This window comes from Calonectris borealis, chromosome 3, assembly GCF_964195595.1.
Source record: "Calonectris borealis chromosome 3, bCalBor7.hap1.2, whole genome shotgun sequence".
NCBI lineage: Eukaryota > Metazoa > Chordata > Aves > Procellariiformes > Procellariidae > Calonectris > Calonectris borealis.
In genome coordinates this window covers 982,351-1,000,536 of record NC_134314.1, presented here as the reverse complement: position 1 = coordinate 1,000,536, position 18,186 = coordinate 982,351, and the positions used below count along the sequence as shown (strand labels likewise).

Genomic DNA, 18,186 nt, shown 5'->3' with positions numbered 1-18,186 from the left:
TAGTGAAAGTCAACAGGAAAATACAGTGCCCAAGAAGAAAAATGCACAGTTATATTTTTGTGTGTGAGAAATAGCAAATGCCCTAAAGTTCCTTGTTAATGGAATCACAGCACTACTTCTCCTAATTTGTTTTGCTAGTTGCAATGAAAAAGTTGACACCACAGATGGAAATTGAGATAACCTTAACTCTTCTTGCCCTCCATGGACTTTCAGCACGCTGTGCAGAACAAGCTTTCAGATTTTGTTCCAAGTTAATGGTATAAAAGTATGTCGACTCCTTGGCAATGCTAAGAAAACATGAACTGGGAGCCGATATAAATGTATAAACTGCAGTGGTCTGACTTAAATCACTCTTCAACCACCTTAATTTCGTATACTTTTGCTGTGGGCATCCTTAGTTACAATACAGCTAGAAATGAAATGGAATGATAGCAGAGTGAGTGTAAACAAATCCCACTTAAATCTGTTTTAAACTCACTTTTTTGTATATATGTGCTACTCTGCTCTTCCAGAAGTCACTACAGCCGAAATGCTGTGCTGGTGTTCAGTGCTATGCTTCAGAGTACGCGTCACCGCAGCCAGCCAGCCTTGGCAAAAGTCGCATACCAGGTTTGGAAATAGCTTAAGTTGCTGTGAAAGTCAGGCTTTAACATAACTGAACCGGAGACTTCAACGTGATGAGGACATCAGCTAGGGCTTCCAAGACTAAAGATGGTGCTAAACGTAGGTCTTTGTTTCTCTAAGCAGAGAGATGCTGCAGTTCAGCAAGGTCTTTTCAAAGTCCTTTCCAAAGAGAGCTAAATCTGCAGCCATCAGCATGACGTAAACGTTCCTGGAGGGCATACGGTGCAGGGGTTTAGGAGGAGCCATGTATTCTGCACAGCTGTTGACCAGAGAAATTAAAGCTGGTCACTTCCTTCTGCAAAGTCACTTGCAGGTTTTTATACTTGACATACTGACGGTTTATTTTCTGGTTAAAGACTAAGTCAGAACTCCAGGGTTGATGTGCTGGGCATGGGTCAAAAGCGGATGATTAAGAAGGAAACGAGGCATTTCCTGCCCATCCTCCCAGCACAAATACTGCTTAAAATATCCAAATGACGTGTAGCAACTGGCATCTTCCCTCAGAAGTCTTCAGCATCTCTCTGTCCGCCGTTGTGAATTATACTTTTGCATCTTAGCCCTCTTGAAAGGGAGGTGAGTGGCCTTAGGCACCGGAGTGTGCGTGGCGTGGGCTGGGGAAGGGGCGGGAGTGTATTTGACAATTTAATGTAGGAAGCATTTTCGTAGACCATATTTACGAACTTCAAGCCTGAACTTTGTGCAGCGATTTTCAAAGAACCCTAACAGTGTTAAACCCCAAATTTCCTTAAACTTCTTCAATACTTAACAAACTGATCAGTAATTGTTTCAACTTTGCAAACATTAAGGATTTGGTTTTTGGTTTTTGGATTTTGATTTTTGGAAGTTTTATGTCTGAGGGACCGCGACAGTTTGTGAAGCATTCCCAAGCGAAGCTGATGGTTGTGAAGCCACCCTGTTACCGTGGAGCATTTAATTCTCCAAGAAGTGTTATCTAAGGGCAGTGCATTTGAAATAAAATTTGGGAATTGCACTAAAATAACTCCTTTAGCCAGTCTTCTGGAGTCTCTTTGCTCCTTATGTTCTTCAGATGGAAGGGGTGGTAATGAGATGTGAGAAGGCCAGTAGTTCTTCCTCGGTTGTATCCTTGGAGATGTCCAAACCATTAAATGTAGTTTTCTGTGCAGTCGAACATTGAAGTGAAAATGCAAATGAGTAACTTCTTCTCAATCTACTTTTGCTTGCCAGGTCCTGGAGAAATATCCTAATACACCTATGAGCCATAAAGAGATCCTTCAAGTTATCCAGAAAGAAGGACTTAAAGAAATCAGGTGAGTTAAGTACCCATACCGGTAAAACACATTCATACTTTGGTTCCAACTTAAGTTAGTTTACTGTTAACCCCTTTCTCATAAGTATTTTTGGGATGCAAATATTAAATACCTGCAGAATTGGAGTCTAGGTCCCATTTGCAAACAAGCTCTCAAGTCACTGGTACTTTTCACCAAGATGGTAAGGGTCATAGTTAATTTCCAGGTATGCGTGACTCTGGTCTGCAGCTCTTACATAAGATAAACTAGACCTGGTCAGGTAGTTCAGACTCCAGGTACTGAAGTAAACGTAACTATTTTGCATTTCATCTTTTTAAAAAAAGTGAATAGTCAGTTTAATTGAAATGACCTAAAACAAAAATTAAAGCTATCCAGGAAGTAAAAAAGCAGCCTCACTTAAAAATCCTTATTTAGAAAACTTTATGCCTCATGCTGTTTTCTTTAGTATTATCTGGAGTAGTGCGTGGTTCTGCTTTAGAGATCTTCCTGTTCCCCCCAAGGAGCAGACTGTGTGTTTGGTGTGCTGGGCAAAGGAGGGCACCAACTTGGGTGATACTGATCTGCTTTAGAAAAACAGAGCAACTCGGATGACAAATCTTGAGCTGCTGTTATCATAGCTTAATTCTTGAGTCATATATATTTCCCAGAGACGGACAGGTTTATTGCTGAAATAGGAAACAACTATCCATGTGAAGTAGTGTCGTGGTTTAACCCCAGCCGGCAGCTCAGCCCCACGCAGCCGCTCGCTCACTCCCCCTGGTGGGATGGGGAGGGAATCGGAAGGGTAAAAGTGAGAAAACTCCTGAGTTGAGATAAAGACAGTTTAATAGGTAAAGCAAAAGCCGCACACGCAAGCAAAGCAAACCAAGGAATTCATTCACCACTTCCCATCGGCAGGCAGGTGTTCAGCCATCGCCAGGAAAGCAGGGCTCCATCACGCGTAACGGTGACTTGGGAAGACAAACGCCATCACTCTGAACGTCCCCCCCTTCCTCCTTCTTCCCCCAGCTTTATGTGCTGAGCGTGACGTCATATGGTATGGAATACCCCATTGGTCAGTTGGGGTCAGCTGTCATGGCTGTGTCCCCTCCCAGCTTCTTGTGCACCCCCAGCCTTCTCAGTTGGTAGAGCATGAGAAGCTGAAAAGTCCTTCATTTATTGTAAGCACTACTTAGTGACAAGTGAAACATCAGTGTGTTTTCAACATTATTCTCGTGCTAAATCCAAAACACAGCACTATACCAGCTACTGGGAAGAAAATTAACTCTATCCCAGCCAAAACCAGGACAAGTAGAAAATATTTATACTTCTAAGAGCAAAGAAAAACGTGGGCAGAGGGGTGGAAGATGATTTGATGTGCCAGTTATCTATCTTGGAGTGAAATAACCATCCTAAATTTGACTTAACTATCTTTTCCACTCCATTTTGCCAGTTTAATGCAGAAATCCGTCTGCTTTGCCAGAAATATTCAAGGGCCCAAGTGCAGAAATTCTGCTATCGGTAACAAGATCTTCCACTCAAGTTGTGGGCAACACAAAGGTGTTTGTTTTTTTTTTTTGGAAATGTCAGTTTAACTAAAAGTACGAAACCAAATATTCATTTAGCTCTTAAGGAGGTGACAAAAGTAGGGCTTAGTTCCTGCCCTGCTCGCTTTGGGGCAGTACTACGTTTAGTCAGATCCAAGATTTACCAGCCTTCGGGCAGCTTCAGTATTGTGTTAAATACTGCTAATCCATCAAAGGCATGTCTGCAAACGGCAACCGCACTTGTCAGCCCCTTGTGCCCTCCCAAGGATAGAAATGCAGTTGTCTGTGCTGGTGGTCTCACTGATGGCAAAGCACAAGTCCAGCAAACATCCAGGCACTTAGATGTGGTGAACCTTTTTAGCAATTCAGAGTGCTCTTTTTGGGGCAGAGCCTTAGGCAGGAGCTCAGATGTGGCGTGAAAGATCCAGTCTGTGGCTGGCCAGGCCAAATTTTGGACCGAACAGCCAAAAAAAAAAAGATCAGAAATGCCATGGTGCCATGTAATCCTTCTCAACCTCAAGTCCTTTCAGAGTTGATTTGGGGATTTAGCCTGAGCTGACAGTAAGTTGTCTTCCTCTCTAAAAGAGCTGCTGCTGAGCATCAGGACAGCGCAAACTCCTCAGTATCTTAAATCCCAAAAGATGTTTGTGGGAGCAGTCAGATGTGAAACTCAATTTCTCTAGTTCAACTGTCCACATCACTGACTTAGCCACTCTTGGATGCTGTGTAGTGGTCCTTCCCCTTAAGTGTTAGATTGATGTAACAAAGCTTTATTGAGGTTGAGACCTGCAAGGTTGTCAGTTCTTAAGCAATTCAATTCCAGTTGGTGCCAGTAATGTATTTGTGGCTGGGTGGGGCTTCTGGTAAGTCATAGCCTGTGACAAGATGGGCTTAACAAAAATCAGCATTTATTAGAGGAAAAATCATGTTAGAGAAGGTATAAAAGCTGTCAGATGAGCATGTTGAGCTCAACACATTTTGAGTCCTCTTATGTGGAGATTCCGGCAGGAAACCATGGCAAAGCCTTTGACAGCAGATCACAGCCATTTCCCTGTACTTGAGACAGCAGGCAGCTGCAAGACTCTTAGTTTGGTAAAATGGTGTGTAAGTTTGCAGGCAGGACATGGGCTCTCCTGTTAGCGTGTGCATCAGGGCATTTGAGTTTTTTTAATTGCTTCTCGATGCAGTTTGCCTTTAATAAACAAAATCACAAATTTCTTTGGTAGTAAACTATTTCCACAAACCACATAATCTTTAAACTCCGTCAGTTTTGACTGCAGTGTTTGGTTTTTTTTTTTAATTCAGTATCTATTGCCTCAAATCCTTAGATATATCTAACTTTTTTTTAAATCTGATTGCCAGAAAGAAAATAGTTTTAGAAACGACAAATTACTTTCCTACAGATGCGCTGAAATGAGGCAGAGAGAATGAGGAGTCCAGCTAGTGTCCAGCAGTCATTTTTCTGTTTGGCCACGCAGCCAGTCCATCTCCCTTCTGCTCTAAGGATTCCTGGCACGTGCTGCCACTTGGCCGGCTGCTTGGGAGGAAGCTGGAGGGCATGTTGACAGGGTTTAGAGGCGCTGGTGCTCTTGTAGAGGATTTGGAATTGCAGGGAAGAAGGGTGGCAGTTGAGATGAGTGTGGAAAAAACAGGAACAGTGATTTCTGCTACGTGCAGGATAATTTGACTATTTTTTGGACAAGGCTAGGTCTTTTGTAAGATAGAGGGTTTTTTTGTAGCAACACAGAAACCTGGTGTGATACTGGCTGATTATCTTACCTGTACTTATAATTTTATCCCAGTAGTCAAGTAATTTTAATCATGAGATTTTTAAAGGTCAACCCAGGACCAGTACTCTGAGGTGTCAGTTTTGGAGACCTAAGGCATCCTGAAGCTAGAACTATACTTTTTGCGTGATCTGTCATCCTAATTTTCTCAGTTTGCCTGTTTTGACAGGCTGCCCTAACCCTATGAGATCCTTTCCTACCTGCAGGTCACCGCTTGCAAACTGCGAAAATAAAATACGTGTGGATAAACACTCGATGAATTGGCAGCGTAACCATATCTGGCTCTTAAGATTTGTCCAACATCCTATATTGCCTTATCTCTGTTGGCAGCATAGCTTGGGGAAGCCTGAGCGTGTTGTAACACGTACACTTTCAGATGAGGCTTTGAAGGTGCATGGGATCATGGTGTTAACCCAAGCAACACCAGCTGTGAAAGTTCCCTGAACTTGGATGCATGGGGTAGATGGGCACCAAGAGTTAGCGACAGAGAATCACATTTGTTTGATGATAAGTAGCTTTCTAAATCAAAATTGTGAACTTGTCATTGGAATTCATTAATCTCCTTGGTAAGTTAAAATCAGTGTAGGAGTATCTGAAGAGTTAGCATCTTTGAAAGATACCTTTGGTAGCCTTTTCTCTTAATAGCCATGAATGTTTTTGTTTTTCTTGGATTTTATAGGGGACACTGTGTAAATACTAGCTTATGAACCTCTGTCCAAACACAGTGACTTTTTTGCCCAAATACTAATTAAGCAAGGAAATACATCTAAACACTAGCTCAGTCTCGGTGAAAATGAAAACAGACATGGTGCTCTGGCTACTTTTATTTCAAGTATTCATGGAATTTCTAACATAAACCAAAACAAACTCTTGAACCACTTTGAGGGGAAAAAAAAACGAGTATAGAAGCCGAAGTCCCCTTTTCACTAGTCATACTTGGACTAGAGATAAGTGTGTCGTGAACAGTTTGGTTTCAAGTTTTAGCTGCCCTCCAGGCAGCGGCTAATTTATGCTTCTCATTGGCAAGTCGGTCCTTCCAAATTCCTTGCAAGATGCTCTGAGCATCCCTGAGGAGGGAACGTGCTTCCAGACAAGGAGATGGCTGTGTGAAGAGGGCTGGAGCTGCGCAGTCTGACCCTTGTACAAATGAGCTGCCAGCACTGTAACTTTAGGCTTCCATAAGGTTTCTTAAACCTTCTCGTCTCTTGCTAGCTGAAAATCAGAAGCCTGCTGTATTTCTGTGGTTAGCTTGTCCTCTGAGAGTCTGGTAATGTGAACAGTCTGTCTTCCTGAGTGATGAGAACTGCAGTGATACTGATTGCCCTCACCTGGAAAGAAAACACGGGGCTTTTAGCTTCTGTGTAGTTCAGAGCCGTGTTGCGTTGTGTTCCTCCTCCAGTAGCTCGTGTGCTATGAAATAAGGATCTTGCCTGAATGGGGAAAAACTCTATACTTGGTCACTCTCTTGCACGAGGAGAGAGATGAACTTAAAAGGCAAACAGCTCTGTCGTCGACCCGTCTCAGAAATGTGAGCGAAGGTCAGGCTGGAGTCTGGACTTAGGTGATAACTGTAGTAAGAGGGAAGCTGCTCACTGCTAGAGGATACTCTTGCATCTCTGATTGAGATCATCTCGGTGATCTCTCCTCATTCTTGGCAGAAGGCTTTGCCACTAAAATATTTCCCAGCTGTTCTTCAGTGCTTTGATTTCCTTATCTGCTGCAGAGCTAGGAAATAAGCTGGGGCTGGGGGGGCTAAGTTGCATGCTCCTCCATGTCTTGATTCTCGGGGATGGTTCAACAGCTTGATGCCAAGAAATTCTTCCTCCAACATAACTCCCCTCCAAACAATGAACAAACCCAAAACCCCCCACAGGGTAGGGGTGGAAGGGCGGCTTTCAAAAGGATGCAGGGTTCTTAAATTATTTTGAAAAGGATGAAGTTGCTATTGGGTCTCACTGACGCTGGGTGTGAGGATAGATTCTCTCTTACAAAGTTTCCTCTCCCTGTTAAAAGCTGCCTCTATCAAAACTGTTAGACTTTCCTCTCTGTAAAAGCTGCTCTTTAAAGCCATGATGAACCTACAATAAAAGGCTCTCCCAGAGGAAAAAAAAATCTCATCTAGGTGAAGAGAATTAAATTGATAACCAGTGAAAAATATACTTCTCATCTCTCTATCCTAAAAAATATTAGGAAAATGGGAAAACTGAAACTATCCAACAATGGAAGAGACATGCATCTGCGTCTGGCTGATAGCAGGCAGGCCTCTTATTCTTGCTGCTGGCTAGCTGCGTTGCACGTGGAGCCTGAGCTGTGCTCTTCCCCTTGCCTGGAAGGGCAGCTGTACAACACTCAGCATGAAGATTTGCTAGTCTGAGTCTACTGTGAGGCTGCAAATCTTGGATTTGAGTCCACTAATATAGCTTTATCTCCCAAAAGGCAGATCTCATGATAACTCACTTGCTCTGCAGATTCTCCAGTTCCTCAGTGTTTTCACAAGTCCAGAGGATATTAAGTGTAGACTGAATCCTTCAGCAAACTCCATAATGGCTCTGGACACTTTTATTTGCTTTCCAGAAATGAAGAATTTTGATCAGCTCAGTCTGATTCTGGTCATGACCTTATAGTTGAGGAACATATATAGGCCATTGTCCACCTTCTAGATGTGCTTGACTAATATACAGAGCTATCTTGGCAGAATATTTGATAGTCCATTTGATAATTTCTTGTGGACTAAGCGTGTCCGGAGTTTTGCCTTCATCCTTTATGTCGATAGCCAAAATGCTAAGGAAGCAACGTCTTGCTATGCAGTCTGCTTGCTGTCTCCTTTTAATGAATATCTGTGCATTGGCAACTTGAAATTGTCTAGTATTGAATAAGACCTGATCTAGTTGAAGATGGCCCTGCTCACTGCAGGGGGGTTGGACTACATGACCTTTAAAGGTCCCTTCCAACCCAAACTATTTTATGATTCTAAGACGTATTTTTACTGATGAGGTAACTGTTACCGAGATGTCAAATTTTGACGAAGGAAATCGGCGCTGGTCGGAGCAACCTTCACGGTATTGCTCTTAAAATGGCTTCAGGCCACTTGACATGCTGATGAGCTCCTCGTTAGTGTTTCCTCGGTGTCCTCTGGTCATCTGAGCTTGTGGCTGAAAATTCCCTAGTCAGGCAGGACCTGAGAGGGGAAGGGGCTTGAGGTAGTGATGGGACCTGCTGCAGGCTTGCGTTTTCCACTTGCTTGCGCTGCCTCCTGATTCCTCGTGACAGCAGGAAGCTGGGAAACTGGGAAATAATGTACTGAAGTGAGAAAGCTAATTTAAAGCTTATTTTCCCACTACTGCTGTGGCGGGAGTGGAGTAGAGGAGGTGGGAACAGCTGGAAGGACCTGCCAGAGGTGCTTCAGGATGGCCCTACAGCAAAGCATCCTCGAGAGGACACTTGGGTTCCTAGAGCGTTCTCTGACCTTGGCTAACCACGTAGCTTCTTGAATACAAATTAAGCACACCAATAAATTTTTTCTCCTGTCAAAGACTGTAATATGTAGCATCTTCACATTGCGTGAGCAGGTTTTTCTGCACATGCGTTGTGTTGACCGGCTGGTGCTCTGTACGGGAGATGTTTGGAGGTGTGGGCAGCAAGTGCTCCACACTGTGGAACTTGTCCTCAAGGGAACTGCAGGGAAAAATCTGCCAGGTGACTCCTTTCAGTTTGTTACCTGTGCCTGTATAGTCTTCCCTAAAGGCCTCTGTCTGCATCTGAGGACAAGATGAATTATTTTGGTGATGGCAGCTGACACCTAGTATCACGGCCCCTCATCTGCCCTGTGCTGCAGGACCCCGTCGGGAGGGGATGCTGGAAGGAGTTGTCCTTCCAGCCATCGAGGGCTGGCAGGCAGCAGATTGGGCACGCTTGGTTTGTTCACAGTGTTAATTTATTCAAAAAAAGCTTTTCACAACTTCTTAAAATAATGTGTGATCAAATTTGCCTGGTGGTAGCTGTGGCATCCCACAGTGAGGAGGTCAGGTAACACAATGTTTGCTGAAAAACCACTTTTCTGTGTAGACTGGTCTAGAGTATTTGAAACTACTCGTTGCTCTGGCAGTCCATAGGTAACCACACCAGGAGACTCCTCCTGCTCGAGCTCTTTGTATGACAGTACACTTAAAAGCTGCTGTATCCATGATCTGGTGGTTGGCATTTCTGGTAAGCATTCATTTCTATCAATAGCTTCTATAAAATGGAGCCAGACTCTTTGTGGAGGTACGCGGTGCTAGACCGAAAGGCAATTAACGCAAGCTGAAGATGGGAAATCCTGATTAGAATATGCGGGGAAAACTTTTTTTCACCGTAAGGGTGATAAAACACTAGAGCAGGACTGGGGGGGTTGTGCGACGCCCACTTCTGGAGATACTCAGAGCTGGACTGGACAAAGCCCTGAGGTACCTGATGTAGTTGCTCCTGCTTTGAGCTGGAGGCTGGACTGGTGACCTCCAGGGGTTCCTCCCATCTAAGCGACTCCAAGTCGTGGTTCCCAGCCTCGTGTTCCTTAGCAAAGTGGCCTTTTGGCTTCAGTGCCTCTTGAAATGCTGTGAGTCACCGCAAGACCTCGAAGCCTTAATAGGCTTATTTGTGGACAGGGAGTACAGCTAAAAGGGCTGCGTCTCCTGCGTGCAGCTGGGGTACAGTGTGTCAAACAGGTCACGCTGTTAGTACAAAACAGCTTTGGTTCTCCCCCCTTTTGGGCGTGAAGTTGCAAATTATGAGCTGGCTTGGAAGGTGCTGTTGCTAGCTGAAGCCATCAGCTGACAAACATTTAAAGAACTTTACACATTCTTTAATCCACAGCTTCTTTAAAGATAATCTTCAAATGGGCTGGAACACCTTGAGTTCATGTCTCATGGATTTGATATTGATAATGTTGAGTGTGTGTGGGGGGATAGGACAGAGGCATCCGTGCTTCTTAAATAAGAACCACCAGAGGTGGGTTACCTCAGACCTCTCTCTCTAGTTAGACTTTTTTTTTTCATTCTGCTGGAAGATGGGTATTATAAAATGTCCATAAAAGTATTACTGACATCCTGGGGTTGTCACGTCCAGGACTGCTTCCTCACAGCTGGGATTCTGGGGCTCTTTCCCAATGTTTTACCAATGGAAGCAGGTGCCTTAGGGCCAGCCTTACAGGCACGCACATTTTAGTTGCAGGACTCTTCTTCAGCTTTGCTCTATTAATTACTGTGAGCCTTCAGGAGAAGGGGCTGGCAGCAGCAGCAAAGGCCAATAAATGCTGGGGCAGTAAGTTCTTGCAATTTTTTCCCTTTAGTCAGCTGAAAGTTGGATTTGGCTTTTTCTGGAGAAGGTAAACAGTTATCAACTTACATTTTTTAACTGAAGACTACCAGAACATGGTATTCTCTTTGAGACTTTCATGATGTCTTTACACACAAATTCCACTTAGATACCAAGTCTCTGGTGTAAAGTACAGGTTAAAGCTATTTTCGGCTGTCAAGTATGAGTCATAGTGAGAGTTACAGATTAATATTTAACAAGGCTAGTGGTATGTCTCTTCTGGACACTCGTGACTGTCCCGTTGTTCAGGATTTTCTGCTCTGAACCAGGCAGGGGCTTCAGGACTTCTCCTGAAGCGAGGAAAAGCTGGAGATGCAACTTCTGCCCCTTGAACACCGCCAGCTCCAGGCCACCCTGCCTTTTGGTCCTGTGTCACGAACCTTTGTCTGCAGATAGTGCCCATACTTCATCAGGAGCCTGGTTTGTCCCCTTGTAGACCACAGAATGAAAAGCTGATCTCCTTGAGGGACACCGCGGGTCTGGCAAACCCTCACAGGGCTTGTTTCTTTTTGCTTCATTAGCATTAATTCAACTAAAAGTTGAAGTAGCCGCAGGGTTCTGTACCATTCAGTGTCTGTGCAAAAACATGGAGATAAGTTAGTGGATGCCATAAATAATACATGTAGGGGAAAATGTTGGTTTGAAAAATAATAGTTCGAAGAGAATGGTTATAGAGAAAGACCATGTTGTTACCATTATCAGGGAGTGTTAAATACATTCATTATATGTAGGAGAAACTCTGACTAGGTGGCTCTTCCCATAGCCCTTTATATAAAGGTATCAAATCCGTAACTAACAAAATACTCCACTTCTCTAATCCTAACTGAGACTGCGGTGGTAGCAGTTTTTGCTGCCTCCTCAAAATAAAATTACGTGTGATTTTCATCATGTGAAAGAGTATATTAGCTGTTGCAAAGATAAATGTCGGGTGTAATACTCTACTGATGAACACTGCAGGAATCTAACAGGTTGAGTCTCTCTTCTACAAAACGCTAGAGCTGAGATCTCAAAAAATACCTAGATTTAGGATTCATCTTCAGTATGAACTGGCTCGTGGTTCTGTAGCAGAAATACAAAGGGGGGGAACCCAAAAACTTCAAAATTTTACCTCTGTGCCCCAAAAGCCGTAGAGGAAGGTACTTCTGTCTGGATTCCTCCTTTAAAATCATAAAATGCTAGTTTCTGCAAAGTCCGTCGTGGATGTGAACAGCACATGAACAAGTGTCTAGTCTCTGGGCACTGTGTTAAGGTGGAGCTAACCAAGTGCTGTAAACCTGAAGGTGTTGCTTACACCTGTAAACCACGTCGAAGAAAGTCAGATGACTTCTACAAGGCTTTTTAATCTTGTCCAGGACTCAGTGTATGGCATCAGAGTCTACTGATGTTCCCGCAGGTCAGATTCAGTTGTCATGAAAGAACATTAATTAAAGCTATAAATGAAGTCCAACTGAAGTGTGTGCCGAAGAGCTTTATAGTGTCCTGCAGGCTGATCTTCATCCACAAATGCCTCCTGTCCCTCTGTTACACTGTGGTCTGAGTGCGGCTCCATCTGAACTGGCTGTGATCACCAGCTGCACTGGTGTTGTTTTGATCTTGCACCAATTCCCATGAACTTTGAGTGCTGCTGTGTTAAAATTGGCTTTAGAGCATAAAACATTTTACCTGCCCCCAGCCCCACTACTGTGGAAATATTTAAAAGAGGCCAGTGGTGTATTAGTTTGCATGATTAATGACTTGGCCATGGATTACCCGTGGAGGTGATGAAGCAGTACGTGCTCATTCCTGCTGTAACTATTGGCTTCATTAAACTGCTGGCAGCCTGTCTCGCTCCTCTGGGTTGCCGGGCTGCTCTTGTACCCAGCTGTGAGTAGTGCTGAGGGTTGTGACAGAATAAGTAGATTCCTATACCCCCATCTGTCTGCGTGTGGGATTCCCAAAGGGCCCACCTGACTTCCGTAAAAAGTTCATTAACTGGTGAAAGTTGAAAATAATGCATCTGGGAGTTGCCTGGGGTCGGTAGCTGTATGCCCGCTTGTCTGAAAATAGACTGAGAAAATCTGACAGGTCTACATCTTCCTCCCCTGTGTCTGTCTGATATAACCTGGTCTTAGTATTACTGCAGAGCTGCCCGAAACGTTTTAAATTTGGTTCTGGTGGATGGGGGGGAGGGTTCATATTAATGATTAGACAATTGTTTTGCTCAAGTTTTTAAAGGGGTGTTTCTCTCCTTTTTTTGGGTTGCACTCCAACTCCAGAAGGTAAGAACCACTGCTGATTGTTCTAAAGCTACTCTTCTCTATTAACGCAAGCTGCGAAAGCCTTAATTAAAAGAGCAACTGCTTGTTCCACACAGACTTAGAAACCAAGTAATGGTAGTATATCTGGTGTTAATGCTTCTGTTACCTTAATCTACCTTCCCTGCATGCCGTTTGCATTAGCGCTTCAGTGTGATGCAAACTTGAAATCTTAATGTTTGTTAAGTCTGTGGAAAATGTCAGGCTAATAGCATGTGAATGCTTAGTATCTTACAAATTAACCCTGCTGTCTGCAAACCTGAATTTGTGGGGAGGGGGATGCTTGATTTGCATGATGTAGTTTTGTGCATCTTTTGTCTTGGGGACCTTTGGCACTGCATATTGGGTGAAGCAAAATTTAACACGTAAAATAAGCTGCTTTTCTAAATGATAAATTTGTTTAACAAGCTTGAAGTTGGTACAGTGGTGTCTGCTTACAATATCTCTCTGCTCTGACACTTCCATAGATCTGAAACTATTGTTTTTTAAAAACATCATATTTTAATATACTGTTTTAATATACTAATAAACAAAAAGCTATTTGTGTGAATGTCTGATTCCAATGGAAAGTGGGGAAGAAGGGGATGCTCAAAAGAACAAGATGGGAAAAACCCAAACCTTAAACACAGTTCAGTCCATTTGGGCATTTTTATCCTGTTACATTAACTTGCAGTGGCGATGTGAAATGAAGACACTTGCTGTTGGATGGGCTTTATATTAAGCTTCCATTTAGAGCCGAAGGCAATAATTAACTCTTCCCTGGTGTTGAGGTTGCCTAGCTGGTGTGAAACCAGTGAATCCCGAGAGGTGTTTCTGTGCCCAGCAGCATCAGCAGATGCTCCTCTGTCTGCAGGATCCCCTCAGGTGGTGGTCCTGCTCTGGAGGGGGTCCTGCGGCAGGAGATCTGCTGGGTCCGCCACCCTGAAGACCGTGCTGTTGTGCACACAGTGAAATACTGTAAAATCTGCTAACCAAATTAAAAATGGGGCTTTAATATAAAGTAACCTTTTGATAGATAAATACACCTTGCGTGAAGCTCTGAGGGCAAGGTTTTTAAGTTCAAATACATCACGATTGGAAAAATTCCAATCCAGTGTCCTATCCACATGTGACCGAACAAAAATGGTTTGGTCACGCTTTGTTTTCAAATCAGAACAAGTCAGCTCGGTCCCTGAGGTCTCAGGAGCCAGGCTAGTGGGAAGGGATGCTGCAGTGGGATTGAAAATGTGGAAAGAAACGCTCCACCTCCTTCCTCCCCTTCAACAGGCAGCTGCTCGGAGTAGAGAGTCCTCACCTTAACCTCGTGTACGTTTACCACTCTCAAAACCCTTTTTTCCTGCTCAGTCTGAAGAAGCTTTGAATTTAATTTAAAATGCCGTGATTTAATGATGACTTAAATCTGGCAATTCTCAGAAGGAAAATTTAGTATGTACGTGTCTGTTTGAAACGTCAAGTAGCTGAGAGAAATACTGGGGGGGGTGAGAGCTCATAATATGTATGTCGTCTTATGCCATTGACTGGCCTTACAACTACCTCTTAACGACACAAACTATTATTACACTGTTTTAGCCCTTTCAGCAGCCCAATAAAGTAAGTAAAGAATGTGCCCGTTCTGCAGGCAGAGGGACTGTCACTAGCTGTTGATCACTTGAGATCAGTTTTCTGATTTATTAATGAAATGGAAGTGCAGATACGGAAAATGTTAATTTTCAGAATAGAATAAATATTTAGAATACCAACATCCCTTGTTCAGTCAACAATGTAAAAAATACAGTTTATGTAACAGTCAGGTTTAAAAGTATGAACAGGCTTATAAATTCCAGTAAATCTGTTAAATTGGTTGTTTTTAACTGGGAAGTTGGTGTTAGAAGGGAATAATTACTAAAACACCATTTTCAGTGGAAGGCAGCACGGCTGAGCACAGCAATGGTAGCAGAAGCGTTGGGAACTGAATTCGTAAGCGAAATAGCCACTTCACAGGCACTTAATACTTGCCCTAACGCCGCGTGCTTGAAATGATTCAGGCAGAGGCTCATAAGGCACCACGCTTTTGGCTGACAAAATAAGTATATTTACGTCAAAGGTGCTGTGCAGCTAAAAGGTCGGTGCCTGCTCTGATAATATCAGAGTTTAGGAATACGTATTTGTTCAACCTGTTCACTGGGTAGTCACCTGGGAAGTACTGATTGCTTGTATCGGACCTCTCTCTTAAACAGCATCTGTAAAGGCAAATATTCTCGATGCTGTGGCTCGGTACCTGTGTCAGTACTTACACCCTTTCTTTTGCTCTCAATAAAGGGTGGCTATGTTACTCCCTAGTTTTTCTCAAGCTGAAATGTACTGTGAGTGAGGATCATGCATAAGTTATGGTAAAGTAAAATGGCTTAAAACTTCAGTGAACAAATTGGCATTTCCCAGTTTTCATGAAGAAGCTCCGAGGTCTAGGCACGAGAGCTTGGATTATGACCCTTGCACCGGCACCATGAGTCCTGTTTATGCTGAAATCTGCTGCCAATATTTGGGTAGATTCTGAAATATCTCCCAATATTTTGGTAGATTTCTGAAATATTGCTGCCAATATTTTGGTAGATTTACAGAAAGGCCATGCTATTTTTAGCTTTTTGAGAAGTAAGAACTAGGAGGTTTCAGTATGCACTTGTAACACTATGGAAACCAAATTAATCCTGGTAAATATTGTTGTAGTTATCTTTGCATCTTCTAAACTGTTGCAAATATATTTTTTTACTTTAATGCGAGCTCATTTCAATGAACAAAGCCTATAGTTGACTGTTTGCACAAGCTGAATTTATCAGCCTAAGCAGCTCTGTTCTGATCTGAACCATCTCAAGGAGTATTGCTCAGCTGGGATGTGAACCAGTGTAAACAAAGGGACATTTATCTTGGTTTTCCCAAGGGTGCCGTTTATTTGTCAGTGGGCTGGCACTGAGCACTGGATAATTGATAAAGGTGAGCATCCCATTTATTATCACAATCGTTAAAATAGGTTTGCTTTTTTGCTGTAGCTGTCACCTAACATGCTATTCCCTATTGGAATAAAAAGTTTAGATAATACATTGCTGTGAGTGCATAAATGAAAATACAACTAAAAATCCTTTCCACTCACAGAAGCACAAATGCATGCACCTAAAATGTAAAATTCTGAAAAATATTTGCATAGAAAAAGCAGCAGCACGCTGCTACCATTCGAGGCTGAATGCCTTAGCCCCAGATTGTTCCCCCCAGTTGTATTTGGAGCGGTATTCTTGTCATCATGAAGAACTGCAGTAGGAATGCTTCTACTGAAGCTTTTGTCAAGAATTGCTGTTAGAAGCATTAGATGACACACCAGTAACTTTCTGGAGGTGGAGGATTTCTGAGTCAATTATTTTCTATATCAGGAATTTATCCTTTTTTCACCAGGCAAATGCTTTTGTTGTCAGGAGAGTGGCCTGATGAAACAGAGGTACCTTACTGACATAAACCACTGAAATATCTGAATATGTTTGAAAAGGGCTTGCATTACTTGACAGTTGGATAAGGTTACAATATCTAGCTTGTGCATGTAATCTATTTTCAGTGCATAAATGAGATTCGGGATGAAAACAGTCCAGGCAGATCGAGCTTGTGCCGGGGAGTCCCTCTACTGTTGGCACAAGCAGAGTTACAAGGGGGGCAGGGTCTGGAAAACTTACATTTTTCTCTTCCCCTATTGAAGCACGGAATAAAGCAGGAGCTGAAAGGTGGGACCTGTCAACTGATTTTTAGCTTCTAAAATTTTCACAATAAGCTTTATGAAAGGTTAGGGTAGTGTTAGATTTGTGCCAGCTTTCTAGAAGAGCCTGTAGAGTAAGACACGTAACTATAGATGGGTAAACATAAGAAAAAAATAAAGCAAAAATAGTGGCTAAGCTGTTAAACAATGGAATCAATTCAGTAGGAGCAGTGTAGATGCCAGACCAGTATAGCTTTTGTAAAGATAGGTCCTGCCAAGGCTTCATTCCTTGGTGAGCTTCCAAAGCGCAGCTCTGCCTAGACTTTGTTAGATGCTTGGCTTAACATTGATATTCAGCTCTGATACAGTTTTTAAAAAGAAGGTACTCCGTGAGCTACAGGTCAGGTACGTGGCAGAGCGCTCCTCGCTGCCCCAGAGCTTCTTGAACATGGGAATGCTTCGGTGTGTTCGGTGCTATTCAGCATGCCATTAGTGATCTGGAAAGAAGTATGAAATGATAATTTTCTAGATGGTAGGAGGGATGATGATGAACATTGGTGGGAGAAGGACAGGTATATTGTTTATACTGCCAGATACAGCTGGGCCTGTATAAAACATGCTTGCGTGCAGTTCTTGCATAGTACTTGCATGCAGAAATCGCAACCAGGAGCAAAGACGTGAAGAGGGGAAGGGTATACCCTGGGGAGCAATGCCTTTGCAAAGAATTTGGGGTTGCTGTAAGAAATCACGCTGAATTATAGCTTCCTGGGAGACCCTGTGGCTTTCTGGAGAAGAGGATTAGCCTTGTGAGGGTAGCACATAGCCTTGGTGAAGCTGGCGTGAGAAGAGTTGCTTCCAGTCGTGTTGTTCGTGTTTGTAGGAGTTGCTGCACCACTGGGGAAGGTGCATGGAAAAGTCGTGGGAGCGGCAGGGAGTGACGAGCCAAGAGCTGGTTTGGTCAAGGCGGTGATGAGGAGAGGTTGTCTACTGTGTGCAGACGTATTTAGGAGAAGCTTATATTCAGCGATAGGGATTCTGGCTGGAATGTCAGCCTGGATACACCATGTCTGAAGACGGGCACGAGCTCCCGGCAGGGTTAAAGCGAGATGCTCGCGTTACTGATTCCTCTGTTGTGTCATGGTTGGCTGTCTCTCCGAAAGACATTTGTTAGCCAGAGGAGTCTGGGTCGGTGCAAGAGTACCCGAATAAAACGGAGTTTTGCCACCTAAGAACCAAAACAGGACGAGTGGGTGGTCCCTGGCATGCCTGAGGCTCAGCTGCTTTCTCCAGCACTGCTGGTTTTTGCTTGAGCATCAGGCTGAGCCATCTGCCAAGGCGGTCAGACGAGCTTTGGGCTGAGGTTTAGAAAATTCCCTCCTCATCACCGTTTTCACTAGTATTTATTGACAAATAACACTGGCAAAAATTCAGAAAGCACAAGATCCTGCAGAGCAGAGGCTGTTTTCTGACCCTTTGCATGGAATAACGCAGGTTTGAAGGAGGTCATCTAGTCTGACTGTGGGCTGCAACCCCGCAGAGATCTCTGCTGGTGGGGAACAACTGCGTGCCCCTGCTCAGGCCTGTGCCCGCGCCCTGGGGAGCCCC

General features: G+C 43.6%; 1 protein-coding gene across 4 annotated transcripts in view; it reads left to right on the top strand.

Moving 5' to 3' along the window:
• The window catches only part of ASXL2 (ASXL transcriptional regulator 2), a 125,451-nt gene that overhangs the window by 26,925 nt on the left and 80,340 nt on the right, over nucleotides 1-18,186 (top strand). For 2 of the 4 annotated variants that reach the window (XM_075144730.1, XM_075144728.1), the window contains exon 2: nucleotides 1,831-1,913. The exons of 1 other annotated variant lie outside the window; for it this stretch is intronic. In XM_075144730.1, coding sequence (XP_075000831.1) covers nucleotides 1,831-1,913 — 83 coding nt within the window. Of the gene's footprint in view, nucleotides 1-1,091; nucleotides 1,198-1,830; nucleotides 1,914-18,186 lie in introns of those variants that run through there. One more of the 4 variants, XM_075144732.1, reaches the window with a different exon arrangement.